This window comes from Bemisia tabaci, chromosome 5 (assembly GCF_918797505.1).
Source record: "Bemisia tabaci chromosome 5, PGI_BMITA_v3".
Taxonomy (NCBI): Eukaryota; Metazoa; Arthropoda; class Insecta; order Hemiptera; family Aleyrodidae; genus Bemisia; species Bemisia tabaci.
Window position 1 is genome coordinate 17038087 of NC_092797.1, and position 17689 is coordinate 17055775.

Below are 17689 nucleotides of genomic sequence, written 5' to 3' on the forward strand. Positions count from 1 at the left end.
TGGGTCCCTGTATTTGGATTTCAGGTTTGCGGGAAGTTTTTCAAAAAATATTCGGCCGCGCCTTAGAGAGTGGCTGTTCCTTGTTGCGTTAGTCATGGCCTGGAATCTAGTGTTTATTTTATTATTACTGAGATTCGTAGGAGCTATAGAGCTATTCATATCAACTATAAAATTCGAAATGGACCTATAAATTACGAGGGAGGGAACGGATAGAATTTTGAGATCAATGAAATGATTTTTGCAGGACTCTCTTGGCGCTAATTTTAACATGGTTCTTAGAGCCTTCTTTTGGATGATGAAGACTTTTTCCAGGAGAGCAATTTTACAATTAGACCAAATAGTTACGCAATAGTTAATGTGGGACATAAATAGGGAGTGGTAAACTAACATTAGTACACTAATATCACAATATTTAGAGAGGACTTTAATTACAAATATGGCAGAGTGTAACTTGCTGCAGATGCTGTTTATATGGCTATCAAAATTTAGCTTATCGTCCAAAAGAATCCCTAAGTACTTCAATATGGAGACCAATTCAATTTCTTGGTTGTCAATCAAGATGTTAAAGGAACCTACAATATTTTTGGTACTCAAAAGCATGTATTTAGTTTTGTCTACATTAAACTGGAAGAAATTCAAATCAGCCCATTGTCGGAAAATGTTCAGAAGAATAAAAACATCTATCTCTAATCTTGATAGATCCTTATTGCTAACCACAAAAAGCACATCATCGGCAAAAAGAAACATTATAAATAATGAGAGCACTAGGTTCAGAGATTTGGTTTTGACATACTGAGGCGCATCGTTGGCGAAGATTAGAAACAGGAGAGGTCCAATTACTGCTCCCTGTGGGATACCGCCTAAAATCTTAGCAAATTTGGACCTAAAAAAGGAACTACCATTGGTTATCTGAACATACTGATGCCTGTCTGAGAGGTAGCTGTAAATAAGATTGATAGCTGGTTCACTGAGTCCAAATTTCTTTAGTTTGATTTTCAAGAGGCCATGGTGGACGGAGTCAAAAGCCTTCTTTAGGTCTACTGCCACCGCAACTGAATATAATTTCTTGTTGTTGGTGAGAAGATCATGGCAACGAGCGATGGCATTTTCGGTACTGACTTTTGGACGAAAGCCATATTGAAGCTCAATTTTTTCCGATTTTGCTTTCAAAGAGTAATGCCTTCCGCAAATTTGACAACCGTGGCTTATGCTCCGATACTCCATAAGAAATCCTGATTTATGAGATCGCATAGGTATAAAACCTCGGCTAGGCGGCATTTATAAGTATTTTAGCGGCGCGGCCGTTAAATTCGACCGCGCTTGTTACCTGCATATGCCCAGCAACTTTGAAACTTATGACCCCTCTGCCATTACATTGCGCTTTTCAGTAATCACGTCATTCGCTTATTCAGATACATACAGATTTGAATTGTTGGTGATAAAATTGTGTATGAATGGCGTCGTTTCGTCAAACTATCATTCGACTAACGAATTTTATAAATTTTGTTGCAGGAGTGCCAAAATCTGATGGAGGAAAACAAAAGGCTCGAACAAGCGGCATCTGAGGATTCCATCCACACTTTGCAATGGCAACTTAAACAGGTAAATTAATGAGACAATTGGAAACATGAATCTAAAGTCGAGATGCCCTGGCTTATTTTCGCGTATTTTCTTTTTATTTCGTACTTTGATTTTTTTTAAAGAACGAGAAATGAGTTTTGAAAACATACCTATTGAGATATTTTGCTCTGCCAAAAACGGAGCTACACATTTTTCTGTTTCTCATTGGATAAGAAATGATAGTTTCGAAAAATTTTGAAACATTACTTTCTCATCCAACTCTTTTTAGAATGTGCCATCATCGTTTCAGTACGAAAGAAGTGCCGTACTAAGGAAAAACGCCGTATGAACATTCGAGGTTTGCCAACTTTCCGCGGACAAAAATGTATTTCTGAGGAAACTTGTTCATATTTTTCCTTGGAATATTCAGATATTTTAGATTAAGTTGCGAAAAAAAGTGTCTGAAAAGTTTGAAAGAAACCAATCGCAATATCTCCAGTTAATTCGCTTTTTATTGAAGTAAATATGGCAACGTCTGAAAGCTCTTCCGGCATTTTTTTACGTAGCACGGCATGGTAGGTGCTTTTATGGATAAGTCAAAAATAGTAGTTTCAATTTCAAGATAAAGTCAAGATGTAACAAGACTCGCTAATGCAAAATGCAATCTGCACTCAAGCCAAAACTGGCAACTCAGCAATGTATGGTGCCGCCCACAGTACGTACATTCCTGCATTCTTCTTAGTATCGCTAAATTTACGCGGCGCATACGAAACAATACACCCCTTTCTCTCCACCCTTCTCCCCTCCTACGCAGCGTGGACCAGGAGCCTGAGCATCTTGCCTCGTCTCCGCACAACCCCTTCGCCCGGGGATATCCAGATTTCCACCCCTTCCCCTCCGTCCGACGCGGCCGTCGGAGGGTGGTCGCTGCCCGCGGGTAGGGGTAGCGCTGACCACTGGTCTTGACCTTTGACTAATCAGATTTAAAATCAGTTCCTCATTGCCTCCGGTGTGTCAACGTGTCCCGATCGGTGATTAGCGCTCTCGAGTGCAGTGATATTCCTCGTGCGAATTCGACTTTTGGCCGTGTTTGAATTGGAGACCGATCGTTTCGTTCAGTGATATTTTTCTATCTGCCGGATTTTGAATCAGTTTTGAACCTCTCAGTGAACTACCTCGCAGTGATTTTAGACCCTTGTCACTGATCGTGAATCAGTACCTTTGCTCGAGAAGAACTCAGTTTTGCCGTTCGTGTTGTTTGTATTTTGTCACGTGACTTTTCCGAAACTTTTGTGACTACTGCGGAAAGTATTTTTCAAGATCTTGGTGCGTGTGCGTTTGGAATTCTAAGTGATATCTCACATTGAATCAATAAGTTTTGTTTCACGGGTTTTCGTCTCATTTGTCTTGTTGTGCGGAAGTGACTAAAAATCGTGCCAGATTTTGATTACTTTTGGTTTCCTTTCTTTTTCCCGTTCTCGAAGTAATTTTCCGTATTACATGTGCAACATTACCTAATTTTGCTCTTCGAACAATAGGTACTCTTGCCTTATTTTAACTAAAATATTGAACTGCGTTTATTCTCTTCATAAATTGTGCATCCACTTTTTTAACTTGTGCGCGTCTCCAAACAAATCGTCGAAAAATAATTTTTTAAAAGTTGTGTTTGTTTATAACTCATTCACTCAATCTACGGAAGTGCGTTGATTTCTGAAAGATCTCTTCTTGCATCGTGCAAGTTTTTCAAAGTGAATTATCTACTGACGTTTTTTTGTTCGTCTGTTCATCTTCGAGAATGGTTCGAATCAACCCCGACGAACGGAACTTCAAATTGTTTGTAACGAACTTGTTCCACGATTTCACGATCAAGTCGACGCGTTACTTTTTCTCGGGCAAGTGCATCCACTTCAAGTACAAATCCCTTGGATTCTGCCCGCGGACGAAGGAAATCCACGCGGACTCGGAGTCGACGATCCTGGTGGTGAACTACAGCACGAAGACCTACTACATCGATTGCGACCACGTCGAGTGCGAAACAGAGAAGCTGCGCCGTATGTGGTGTCCCCAGGCCGACGAGAAGTACATCCCTGTCGAGTTTTGGAACTGCCTCGATTCCAACGTCGCCCGCATCGAGTACTCGATACGGCAGCAGAATCACGCCAGCTTGTAACTACAGGTTCGATCATTATCTCCTCCTTCAATATTTTGTCACTTTCCGGCCAAAGTATCACTAGAGTCCCTTTATACTGCACTGGAAAAAAACACATTGGATCTAGAGTTCAGACTCTTAAAAACATCGCAAGAAAAAACACTCTTGATTCAATCGGATTTTTGCTTAAATCAAGAACCAAGCCTCTTAATTTGAGTGGATTTCCTTTTGATTTAAGCAAAAATCTGATCGAATCAAGAGTATTTTTTCTTGTCGATGTTTTCAAGAGTCTGGACTCTAGAGCCAATTTTTTTTCCGGTGTGAGAGTTAAGACAACCCCCGCCATGGAGTCACAACTGGGAATAAAGCTTACACAGAATGATAGTTTTTCGCAATCTTTGATCGGCACATTGTCAAATTCCTTTCTCCGTTCCTTCTCTCATTCCACTCGTTCCTTGCCGAACCCGAATTCCCCAGTCCATTCCAGATTATAATCTTTGCAATTGGTGAAAATGTAATCTTTATTACCGTTTTTGACACTGTGGAGGCCTAAAATACGGGAACCAATCAGAAATGGATGCACATTGTCTTGACTCTCAGTATAAAGGGACTAACTATCACAAGCGCCATGCAACGTTTAAAAATTCTCGCCACCATTTTATTTTTTACAGAGAAATTGTTGGTTGAAGAAATTTCAGTGGAATTTTCAAACAGATTTAACCACGACTTCTCTGTAAACAAATAAAATGGCGGCGGAAATTTTTAAACGTCACATGGCGCTTGTGGTACTTTGATCGGAAGGGGACGATTTGAACTGCATTTTGCGATTTGGATCTATAAATTCTGGCTCGTTCGAAAAAACACTTATGTGCATGGGGAAACTGATGGCACATACGTTGTTTTTAAACCGGCCGCAATTTATAGTTCTTAATTGCAAAATGTAGTCCATTTACTGAAGCTCTTGCATGTGTCAGGAATCCGCGATTTAAGCACTGATTCGTAAGTGAAAGAGCGACGCCAAAAACGACCGTTTTTTGCACAATTTGGGCCAGCGGGGATTTTTCTGAAACATAATGTGGTTTAATGATTTTAACCTCCGTCGCGCCGCGCAGACCGCACCGTGTTTGGCGCAGTGCGTGAAGTATTCATGCATTCTTGCAGGCGCTATCCGTCTCACGCTGACCGCAGTGACCGCACTGTGTTGGGTGCAATGCTTGAAGTATTCGTGCAGTCTTGTAGGCGCTAATATGTGTTACATGTCAATCGATCGCCGCGCCGAGGGCATCTTCTTTTCATCTCAAGTCCTCGTCATCATTTCTCTCCAAGTCGCGCCGTTCCAGGCAAAATTGCGTATTTGGTTTCTCTCTTAACTCGACTAATTGAAGGTGCTGTCACTTGTATCACTGAAAGACGACAAAATTAGAAATTACTATACTCTCAGGAAATGAGAGATTTTGTCGCCTTTTTTAGTTCGTAATGTTTTTCTTCTTTCTAAATCCTTTTTTTTAATCCTCCTTTCTATTCAAATTTTTTTTATACCTACATTTAAAAAAATTGCAAAGCCGCCCCCTAGATTTGCCGCCATGGGCCGCGGCCCATGTGGCCACCCCCTTAATCCGGCCCTAGTCCCGGGTCACTTAATGCCAAACCAAACCAAAAGTTTTTCCGACCTCTTCAGAATTTGATGAAATTTGTTGTCTACGCTTACTCTTTTCCTTCGGCTGATTCCAAAAATTTGATTTTTCAATGTTTTCGTCCACCAGTTGAACTTTTCTTGAGCTTTAAGGTAATTCGATAAACGCCATATTTTGTGTCAAAACGACATATGTGATACACCGCATCGATTCGTTCCATTTTTCCAGCTACTCGTCATTTTCCTCGAATTTTGAGATCGCAATTCTGTTGCCAGGAGGCTAAAGAATTCACATATTAATGTTGACAATTGCAAATTCAACGTATTAAAGGCGTGGTTTTTTCAGAGGAAAAATGTCGCATTCGAGTGCAGTTTCGATATCAGTGTCGAATGCGATATTTTTTCTCTAAAAAAACCACGCCCGTAGTATGTTGAATGTGTTTGTGAAAATTGGTAAGTGAATTTTTCCCCTAACAACGGAATTTCAATCTCAAAATTCGAGAAAAATGACGAGTAGCTGAAAAAAATGGAGCAAATCGTTGCGATGTATCGCATGTCGTTTTTACGCAAAACATGGCGTCCATCGAATCACCTATCACCTTAAAGTTCGAGTAAAATAACGGAGGTTATAGCCCCTTCAAGTACCCGTATTATTGGAACCGTTTATTTGATCTGAACCGTTCTGGTGCCGATTAAAATCTCTTGAAACTGTCTCTGTACGTATGTGCACCAAATAATTCAACTTTAGGTTTTTGGTTTAAAAAAAAAAAAAAAAAAAAAAAAAAAAAAAAAAAAAAAGTCCAAAATTGAAGTATCTTAAGAAAGGGCGCATAAAATCCTTCGAATTTTTTTTACAGAGGTCGATAATATTTTGAAACACCTCCGAAAGCACGGCCGACGCGAGGGCGGTGCGCGGTGGTACCTTGTTTTCAAATTTTGAATCGTTCGCGGCTCATCATGATGACGATGCATCGCTCGCGATCGGACCGGTGCATCACTCGAGCTATCACGCGACGCCACAGACGTTTGGTTGGAATGACGCTCAATCGGCGTCGTTGTTCACGAATCCGGTATGGTCTAGTGGCTAGGATACCTGGCTCTCACCCAGGAGGCTCGGGTTCGATTCCCGGTACCGGAATAATTTTTACAGCAGTCTGCCCAAGGCTCCTTTACAGGTCCGTACAGTGCATTACAGATGATCTCGCTTACTAACGCAATATACCCTCGCGCGCCCCCTGACTTTAAAGGCTCTCATTTTTTGTCAGAGTCATATCTAGAGACCCGCGGGGCTTATTTTTATAATTTTTTATGATTTCCAGATCTAACCACGCTTACCAATAAAAAATGCCCCCTGACCTCAAAGGCTTCCAGTTTTCGTCCGAATCATATCTAGGGGATGATTTTTAATGATCTCTAGATGAGCCACTCAAAGCTGTTTTTTTACGTCTTCGCTTTCCTTGCTGGGAGAGGAAATATTATCACCCTTAAAAAATTAAAAAAATTATAATAATAATTAAAAGAAATGTATGTGTTTAAAGGCACGTGGAATAAAAAAAAAACATACTTGTTTTTGTGTGCGTAACTATATTTTCTCTGATTTTTCTTAAAGGGGACGTCTTTCTAATTCAATCCGTAAACCTTTTCCGATATTTTTCATCCCCTCTAAACGTCTCATAAAATACATAACTTGATGAATCCAAAATATTTGTAAGGATACCTACATTTATTTACCAAATTTGAAACTGTCGATGATGCAAAATTACCCTCGTGTTTGATCATTATTTTACTAATTTTTTTTCGTTTCTTTATGTGCAGACTGAATCCAATAGGCAAATGTACAGAGCTGTCATGGAGCAGGTCGCCAAATTCCTTGATCGAGTTCATAAGACTTTTGACGGAAACCAATGTAAAATGAACACCCCGACCAAAATTAGAAATAGGTGAGTATTTCCTGTGTCCTCATTTTATTACAGATAGTGTTGCTTCGCATAGTTTTCTTTAAGTTGTTTGAGCTTTGCTTCTCAATTATCATATTAACTATGGCATACTTGGTTTACAGAATTTGAAAATTAAAATCTGCCTACTAAACTTTGTGCTCAGTAAAAATCAGGATTTGTTCTACGAATGTGCTTTCAGGCTCAGAAAAATACCTATAACCTCCGTTTTACCTATCTTAAAGTACATGAATACTTCTTGGCACCCTAAAGTATGCCTTATTAGTCTGAAAATCTCCAAATAAAGTGAGGGACAAGTGTATCGAGGTGTGCATTAGATGTATGCAAAATATTAACCCTTGTGATGCATCATTAAAACTATATCAAGCAGAAGACCAAATTAATGTTCTCCCAATTTAAGAAACTTTCAGACCATTAACATACTCACCTCCCCCTAAGCTTTAATTCATCTGTAAGTTATTAACTGCCTCTGAGCATGACATCTTATGGTTACGTATCGATTTTTTGACAATAACTTAAAAAATAACAAAGCTTTCTCCTTTGTAGTATTCCTGTTGTATTTAGAGTTTTTCATTTTCTGCAGTTTAAGTAAGTAATTGTTTTTAAATTTAGGATCATTCATTACTTGAATTAAAAACCTTTCTTTCTTGTATTCAGCTAGTTAATAAAGTTTATTGTTTTTTTCACAGAGTACCTCGATCAAGAAGTGTTCACACTGTAGTGACCTCATGTAGTAGTAGAGCATCTTCACCATCTCCAACTCATAATTCCATGTGCATCAATGTACAACGTGCCAATAGCATTGCTCAGATAGCCGACACCCGGTAGATATATTTACTTTCTCAGCTTCTCATCTTATTTCACTTCATTTGATTATCATACCCTTAAATCAAAAAATCGTATAATAGGGTGTCATCATATAAAATCAGGTGCAAGAACAGTTTTCACCTTGTGTGGAGATATGCTTGAACAATGCTCAAGCTGTTCAATGTTCAGCAGTGGAAGCTGGTTTGTCTATTAAAGAACGCAGGGGATGAAGTCATGTAGGCACTTAAAAGATGCACCAAGAAAAAGGTGCATGATAAGTAGTAAAATATAAAAGTACTATGTAAAACAAAATAATCTGTGTATTACCTAATTACTTACGTGAGTAAAGCATACGATGAGAAAATTCTGGCCTTCACTCAGTCAAGGACACGTTTTGTGGCTTCCGTTCTCCTACCATTCGCTTAATTTGTATGATTTTGACCTGGGTCGCCATTTTTCCTACATACTACTCACCAGGAAGAGAGGGGGAGAGAGTGAGAGTGAGTTGAGTTTCAAATGCAGGAAGTAGTTTTTTTTTTCGAAGTACTTACTGAACGTGTTGAACACATTTTTTGGGAAAGCCCTGTCAACACTACTAGCAAAAGTTCACGAAACTTAGCGCAAAATTTAAGTTCCGTAAACCTATCTCTGTGCGGACAAGGCCTTCCATTCATGAGAAATGAACGAAAAAATTATGAAAGAACTAACATAAATGCGGTTCAATGATTTTAACTTCCGCCACCGCGCCGCGCAGACCGCATCACCGTGTTTGTCGCAATGCATGAAGTATTCATGCATTCTTGTAGGCGCTATCCGTTTCACGCTGACCGCAATGACCGCACTGTGTTTCGCACTGTGTTTGATGCAATGCGTAAAGTATTCGTGCAGTCTTGTAGGCGCTAAAATGTGTTACATGCCGACCGCCGCGCCGAGGGCTTGTCCTTTTCATCTCAAGTCCTGGTCATCATACCTCTCTGCGCTGAGCTCCAAGCCAAATTGCGTGTTTGGTTTCTCTCGCAACTCGACTTATTGAGGGTGCTGTCTCTTGTATCACTGAGAGACGAAAAAATTAGAAATTACTATACCCTCAGGAAATGAGAGATTTTGTCGCCTTTTCTCGTTTGTAATTTTGTTTTTATAAATCCGATTTTTTTATACATACACTTAAAAAATGTCAAATTTTTGCCGCCCCTTAGATTTGCCGCCATGGGCCGCGGCCCATGTGGCCACTCCCTTAATCCGGCCCTGTTTCTATCTTTTTTTTATTCTCCTATTTTGACCCAGCAATAAATAACAATTTTTATTTTTGTTACATAGGAGAGTGCCAAGGCATCCACCAGAAGATATATCACCTGAAAAAATTGCACAAGAAGCTTTTCGCCTATCACGAACTATTCAATCTCTGCTCAACACAAGAGAACCTGACCTAGCCCAGAGGTTGACCCCTTGCAGTAGTGACTTGACATTGCCTGATTCCAGTGAACGCCGAGACAATAACTCAGTGAGTACATTTCCTAAATATAGTTTTTTATTTCCATGCCCCTCCTACATAGCTAATCTCCAATTACCTCATGATAATTTCATGATTCGGCCAAAAATCTCCTATTCCCCATACTGAAAGTTCTTTTTCATTCGAGGGGCTAGGAGAACAAGGTGCATAAGTGTAGTTTTCACTATCTCAAGAAATACGTGTTTAAAGTTTCAAAATTATATGGAGCTTCATGGCAGAAAGGAGGTTTAAACTCTCTTTTTGGTGCTTAAACGATGGATTTTAGTCGTGAGTTTTTCACAGAATACACTTTCAAACTAGTTTTAGTCGAGTTCATGACTATCTCAATTTTTTAACTACCTTTCTGCGCCTTGTCCTCCCAGCCCCTCATTTCATGATAATCAAATACATTTGGAAGTATTGTGGATCTGAGGAAAGATGACAACTTAGTCTCGTTAGATTTGAAGGGGCCTTGTTGAAGGAGAGGAGCTACTGGTATAGGTACTAGCTCTAGTATACCTACTAGCTCTTCTTCACTTTTTTCCACACTCCAACTCCTTTGATTTTGGAAATGATGAGGATCCGAGACAAGAGCTGGTCTTAAAAATGGATTTGAGATTGAGTCACCTCTGCTGATTCTCTCAAATTATTTTTTGTGCAATGATTGTTAGAAGCTTTGATCTTATCTGATCCTTTTTGAATGAGACAGTGTAATGAATGTCAAGGTGTGGTGTCACTAAGAATCAAAATTGGCCCAGGAAAAGGCCAATTTGAACCAGCTTCGGATGTTTGTAAGTCCAACTTTCTTTTACTGTAGGAGGTCTACCTATATTTCACAAAAATATTTGATAGCTCTTTGTGAAATATCTTTAGTAAGCTGGATTTAATGACAGTGAAACTACAAAAATGCGTACCTATCTTGGTTTGCTGCTGACTTCATGACATAATTTATTCTCCAAATGGGAAAAAACTCCATGTCATTTCTTGAAAATTTCCCCGATTTTTCATTTCTGTCTGCATTCTGCTAAATTATTAGCAATAGAATTGGTTCATTCTCCTTGTGCAAAATTTAAATAGGAGAGTTTTTAAAACAACTCGATCCGCTCTTGCAATTTTACCCTTGAGGTATTTTGTTAACATCGGTATGTTGAAGTAAAAAATGGTCATATTTTATGGTTTGTTCGGCTTTAATGGTGTTTTTTGACCATAATGCATGATAGTATTAGGCTGCAATTCTACAGATATATTTTTCTAAGTTGCTTTATACAGGCTTATTGTTCTTGTCTTATTTAAAAATCCCCTCAGTATTAAGGCTAACAAACTTTGTTGACTGGCTCACAGTACTTTACCACGTTTTTTTATGTTGCCTTCGATTCTCTTAGCTTTCTTCACTAAGAAAATATACCAGGAGAAAGTATTTGTTTCTCCCTCTGGAATGTTTGAGAAATCTTATCAGTGTGTTAGTCATAACAATGTCAATTTTTTTCTTCCACAGGTCGGCAGTTGTAGCTCGCTACTGCAAGGCCACAAATCCTTGGATGGATCTTCATGCTCCACTACAACAGGAGACGAGTCAGAAATCATTTCGACACCCATCCTGGAAACGGTCGCAAACAATCACTTTACCAAGACAAATGCCCCGGTTATTGAGGATGAAAGTGGGTTTTCATCGATGAGTTCCTTCCAAGAAAACAATTCTGCAGAATACCGGAATGGATTTTGCCATGACCTCCGATCCAGATTACCGGAAATCCATGCCTACCCTGAAATAGGTAAGAGAATGCGAGATTAACGATAAGAATTTTTCTAGTACCTAACCTACATTTTCAGCTCATCTTTACTAAGGATGGTTTTTTGGTAAGAAAACAGAAGAAAATGTGTACCCTAGTAATGATAAAAGTTATCATCGAACAACTTAATAAGACTCTTAAAATTGATCAAAAGAATAGGCAATCCTTGCTTTCTATTTTTAAGTAGGAATTTTTTTTAATACATAGGTTTTTAATTGAAAATAAATTTGAAAACTGTACATCAATGCAAAATGTAAATTAACAATTCAAAGGTTGCAAAATATTCACTCAAAATTAACTGAAAATTTTATGCAATTTTTTTTTACAAACATAAGGTAATGTCTTGAAAAGTAAAAATTAGCCAAAAATTATCCTGCTTTGTGTGTGGGCTGTCTAATGGGTACTGCTCATCTACGTTTTTTTAGCAAACTAAAATAACTATTAAGATGCATTGAGAAACCCTTTTTTTGTTCTTTTTTCAAATTCTTTTAATACCACAAGGCCGCAACAATCTCTTCGTTCACATGCCTTTATGTCACATCTAAGCCTTTTATTTGATGTATGGATTACATGAAGCAATAAAGAACCACTCTCTCTGGCTCTTCTGAAAAAGCACCTTTCTGCAGAGGGAAACCAATGGCATTTATGCTGTTTCTAAAATGAGCCAAAATTAGTGGTTTCTTTTTTCCATAATGTTGTTCATGTACGGAATGAAAAGGATTCTTAAAAAGTCAAGACGTCATTAGTACGAGCTCTAGAAACAGGTTGTTCAACATGTTTCATTTTCCCAAGGGCTATTCCTGGAAGGTTCATTGCAATTGGAGGTGCACAATAAGGACTGTGAATTTTTGGTTTATGAATCTGCCTTTAAGCATAGGACAATATTTAAACATTCCTATTCTTAAAAAATGTCTCTGGCGTCTCTCCATTGAAAACTGTACGGGTTGATTTTTACCCGCTCCTCAAGCAGCATAGTTAACTGAATGAAAGCTTATCTTCTCTCTGTTCTTTCTGTACAGGTTTGCCACTGATAGTAGATCCAGCCCAGCATCATCGTAGATGGAGTTCAACACCGGTAGACCATTTGTATGCCAATGTGCCGCAGAACAATACATCTTATTGCAGTAATGAAGATAAAATGTCAGTATGCTGGGTGTGAATATCATTTCTTAGCCCCTTCTGTTTACTGTGGGACAGTTTACTTCCACTGTAAAATGTTGTATGGTATGAAAGTTTAAACATTTCATAGGCTTTCAAATCCTATTAAAATTCTTATGCAGTAAAATCAAGTGTACAATATTTATAACAAATCACATGAAAGGAACTTACCTAGACACTCTGCTGCAATAAATTTCTTTATCATGCCAACCGTGAGTCAGCATCCACAATTCGAGGAAAACAAATGATAGTTTTAAGATTGACCAAGGGGGGGGGGGGGGGGGCTGACTGATCTCTCGAATTTTTCTACTTGACAAAACCTGCAGGAAATAGTCATGAAGTCTCTCGGAATTTCTTGGTTCAAAATTTAGGTATACATTAAATACATTATTTTTATGTGATTCAATAAAGTTATTCTTATCTACTTATATCAAATTTTGTGTAAACTGTGTCATTCTGCCTGGTCATTTTTTGGAACAAATATCTACCAAGTCCTGTGATAAATCAAGTAGAAGCCAAAATTTTGTTTTCCTTTAGAGTTCTCGTGTAAGTAATCCAGTTCTTCAAGGACTTTGTAGTCCTGGTTCATTTTGTCATCTCCTGCACCAAGGAGCGTATTTGGCACACTTTGTTCAGTATTTCTAGGAACACTTTTTTTTTTCACAGGATTTTCTCACGAATTTGTCTGAGAATGTTCGTTTTTTTTCACAAGTGTGCAGAAAAATCATTAGTAGTTTCTAGCAAATTCATACAACAGTTCTTATTTAAAAAATAAAATACTAGTAAGAGATACTGAAACAGTGCTACTTAGATACAATCCTTCATTCAGGATGATTCAGGTGATTTGTAATAACTGGAGGAAAGTACTCCTTGGCATCTCACTACTCAAAAAGTGACTGATGTTTGCCGAAATTAGTGGCTTTCTTAAATTTTCAGGAGTTGTTGGCAATGAGTCTCTTCTCAGTTTATATTTTTTGAAGGATCGTTCTTTCTGATCAGTCGTAGAATTACAGCCTTTCAAAATTTAGAGTTCATGTCTCAAATATACCTTCCTGCTGATAGTAACTTACCTGGTTCTTTGAGTTCTGAACTAAATTACCTCCTTTTTTGCTGTCGTTAGAAACAAAAACGTAAAACAAAAACAAAAATCTCGGCAAACATTTATATATTCTTTATTCATTAATCATTAATATGAAGAATGTCTGGTTAATAATTTCGTTTGTAAATCATGTATAGTTCATTAAGATTTTTCTTTATCTATCTTTCATGATCTCTTCGTATGAATAAATGGAATTTTGATTTATATTTATGAAAGGCTCTTAGAAAAAACTACATATTTTTCTATTTATCAGGTTTTTAACTATTTATGAGTGAATTTCTACAGAAAAAGATACTTTTGTACTCCAAAAACAAAATGTTACCGGGCCTGTGAAAGGGGATCTTTTCATCCCGGAAAAATTTTCCTTTTTTTTTTATTTTCAAGGAAATCCTGAAATATTGATGAAAGTTTGACCCTGAAAGCTCAAAAGTTGAAGGAGATTTGAGTTCTGAAGTTCCAAGTTGAAAATTCTTAAGCCAAGGAAAAATGTAGTTTCAGCTTTTGCAAGAAGTCAAGGAAAATTTTCTCTTTGAAAGATTTGGGCCCCTTCCACAAATCCGGTCACATTTTGATTCTAGCACAACTGACCATCAGATCGATTTCTGAGAAATCTTATGGAAATGCCATGGGCATTAATCCTAGCAGAAGTTGCATTCCTTTGATGATGTCTTTAAGTTGAAGAGAAACAGTTTTTAGAAAAAATTGCTCTAACATTTTGCCTTCATGTTTCGATGCTTAATCATATTCAACACTTTTTTCCTCGAAAAAGTACCAACCTTTTCTCTTTTCAACTTCTAATGCAGGCATCAAAATTAGTATTAGCAAAAGAGCTGTAGTCCAACTCACAGGACAAATTTCTGTTAAGGTATTTGGGTGTCATTTTTGTGGTTTTTCACCCTTAGTGTTAACGTGAGTGTAGAGGTATTATATTCCTAAATTTTTTCCCCCCCATACTCTGCTCTTTCCCATCTCCCACCGCTTTCAAAAAAATTGCAGAGTTCTTTTAGTTATATGAAGATATTTTTATCTTTCTTTTAAGTTTTCTCTCCAATGCATACCCTTTGTCACTTTTTTCCTTTCTTTTTGTTTTTTCTCTTTGTAATTTTTTGTTCTTTGCTGATAATGGGACAGCTATCACGTACTTGCTATCTCAATAGATTGAGTAGATGATAAAACACTTATTCAACCCTGTTTTTTATTTGAAACTATAGGGGAATTGGTACATAATGATAAACAACTTCAATTGCGGTGTTCAACAATGTGAATGTCCACATATATTTCATTTTTTCAACGAAAACCAAAGAACAGCCTCTATTGAAATTTTTCATGATTTTCTTTCATTCATTTTAAAAAAAAGCATTCAAAATTGTATGGGAGAGTTTGACTGGTTGCCCTCAGGAAAATAAAAAATAATTGGAAATGTTTAAACGCAGATACTGAAGTTCACATTTTTTGCATGTAGCCATCAATTTGCTGTAAGAAACAGCTGATCAACCTGATTTTATAAATGCAACAGTAAAAATTAAGGAAATATTTGTTTAAGTGAGTGTCCTTACAGCAGTTTTCTTTTGTTTGGTAGTGGACTGTCTTTTTGTACTTATCATTTTGACTCATTTTTTTTTGTCCAGTAGTTTGTTAGTTTTTTTCTCTCTCCATGATATTTACTAAAATTATTTAAAGATTTATAAGTAATCTATCACAAAAATAGTCTCTTGTCTAGAAAAATGTTTGCGCGAAATCTGTCAACCATCAATATAGGTAAAGTAATAGTGTTGTGCAACCATGCAATTTCACGTTACAGCATATAGTGAAGTCTATTCTCTTTCATTTTATTCATTCATAACTTTTTGTCAGCCTTAACCAAGACTGCTCCTATTCTCCACTGAAAAATCTATTTTTGTATATGTTGTAAATATTTAATTTGTTCACCCTATGCTACTGGTACTCACCATAAGCCTGCCTTTAAACCTATCCAGTGCTAAAATGTAATTGCAGTTTATTGGAAACTGCCAGAAAAACTGTCACTATCGCTTAATTTTCTTTGGATTTATGTATGAACGTTATTTTTTTCTACAACGGCTCCTGAGGGTTCTTGGCTTTATAAATATTTTGAATCAGATTGTGTGTAATACATGTTTCTAATGTTTGGACAGACATTTCAACTTTTAACAGAATTTTAAATCAAATTGTTCTGTAAATTATTAGAAAATAAAAATCCTTCCGTTTTTTGAATTGCATTCTGCCTACTAATCAGTAAAAACAGTCAAATTATTTTAAGTGTCATTATTTACGCAAGTATAAGTAATCTGTCACAAAAGTAGTCTGTATCACAACCCTGTGTACTCTCCAAGTGTTCGGCACTCTTAATTGGACAATCAGGCTAACTGAATTTCTCGATGCCTAATTTTCTTTCGTGTTTTTTTTTGTTTTTGTTTTTTTCTCCTGCAAACTAACGTCTTTAATGCCTTTGAACTTCCTCTGGCTTCACTCTGTATCATGAAAAAGACACTCCTACATTTTAGGATGTTGCCCCGTCCGTCTGTCCAAAAAATAAAACAAGAGAGGAAATCAGGCAATCCCTTATGTAGTCAGTCTGATTCTTGTTACGATTTTAGATATATCAAAATTAGTGCATCATGAACAAGTAATTATTTTTAAAAATGACTACCCTAGGAATTTTATGTTAATTGTCAAAATATTGTAAATTTTGGTTCAACATTAGAGAACAAAGTTTAACTATTTCGTCTAAAGGCTACAAGTAGATTTTCTCAGTTTTTTTCATGTAGCAACAGTGTTTCTCGAAATCTCTTACAGGATCTCTTCCAGAATTGTGAACGAATTTGTTGAGTTTATTATATTTTACTCTTATAAAAGAGTCACTCGAACTAAGTTTTCTGCCTTTCAGTATCCAAAATAAACCCTCAGGGTTAGTTAATAAGTTTCCAAATTTCTCTTCACTCTTTCAATCGTGCTCTCACTAGTATGAATAATAATTTTGTCTCTTAAATGTGTTTCTCAGTAGTTTTGAGTGATTGTGAGTGTTAAAAATTCTGAACTAAGGCTTAAATTTCATAACACCACTCCTGTACATATTTACTCTAAGGTGTGTTTTTGAGTTTTTCGTTTCTTAAAAAATCAAAACTTTTACCGATCAATTGAACCATTTAATTGTGGTGGTTGTAAAATTTGTTAATAAAAGTATATTTGAACATAATTTCTTTTGGTTTCTATTTTTATTACACAGGTTGATATTATCTTACCTATCAATAATGGTTACCAGCAATAAAATTTATAATGAACCCAGTTGCCCTTTATGATATGAATGGATTTTAGCTCTTTTAAAAAGGTGAAATTCTACTGCAGCAATTGAATTAGATACTTACCCTCTTATTTGATCCGAAAAATGTCATAAATGAGTAAAACTAGAATACTTTTATGTCACAATTTTCAAACAATGATTAATGCGTTCTAATAACTGCAGCTTAAAAACAAAAAAAAGAAGGGGGAAAAATAAAAGTAGTTTTCAAATGTGTAGGCATAGACTCTGTACTTGATACAAGAGCTCTACAGCCGAGTAATTACTTGCAAAAGCACCTCTATGAGTGAGCCTGGAAAAAAAATTCAACTGCATGATGTAATTTATGGCAAAATCCACATGAGCAATAATAGAACCAACCCAATTAACTTCATTCTGATTTTAGTTCTCTGTATTTTATTACACTGAGATGATTAATTTGATTAAACGCACAAAGATCCTATAACGTATGTAGAGCTTTAATTTAAGCACTTCCAAACTACCCTCTTATGAGCTCTCTGCATGAATTGATTTCCAACCTGAAAGAAAGCAACTAAGGTATTAAAAGACAGACTCCTCCTTCAGTTGGTGAGTTAGAACACCAATCTTGCTCAGTAAGTGCGACATACATCATTTATTGCAGGCGTCCTTTTTATCAGTAATCTATGCTAAGTCAAGTTGAAGGTAAAAATTATATGATGCTTACTGTAAGTATTGTCTTATCATGACAACTCCTTTATTGCCCATCCCTTTC

General features: G+C 36.9%; 1 protein-coding gene and 1 non-coding gene across 2 annotated transcripts in view; both read left to right on the top strand.

The window, feature by feature from the left end:
- Window positions 1-16854, top strand: part of LOC109042212 (uncharacterized) — a 203116-nt gene extending 186262 nt beyond the window's left edge. The window contains exons 3-8 of the mRNA XM_019058847.2: window positions 1513-1602; window positions 7158-7282; window positions 7987-8121; window positions 9422-9605; window positions 11089-11365; window positions 12403-16854. Of these exons, the coding sequence (XP_018914392.2) occupies window positions 1513-1602; window positions 7158-7282; window positions 7987-8121; window positions 9422-9605; window positions 11089-11365; window positions 12403-12542 (951 nt within the window). The 3' untranslated portion in view covers window positions 12543-16854. The remainder of the gene's footprint in view (window positions 1-1512; window positions 1603-7157; window positions 7283-7986; window positions 8122-9421; window positions 9606-11088; window positions 11366-12402) is intronic.
- Window positions 6409-6480, top strand: TRNAE-CUC (transfer RNA glutamic acid (anticodon CUC)). Its single transcript has one exon. It is a non-coding gene; the product is annotated as a tRNA-Glu (tRNA).
- Window positions 16855-17689: the final 835 nt, after the last annotated feature.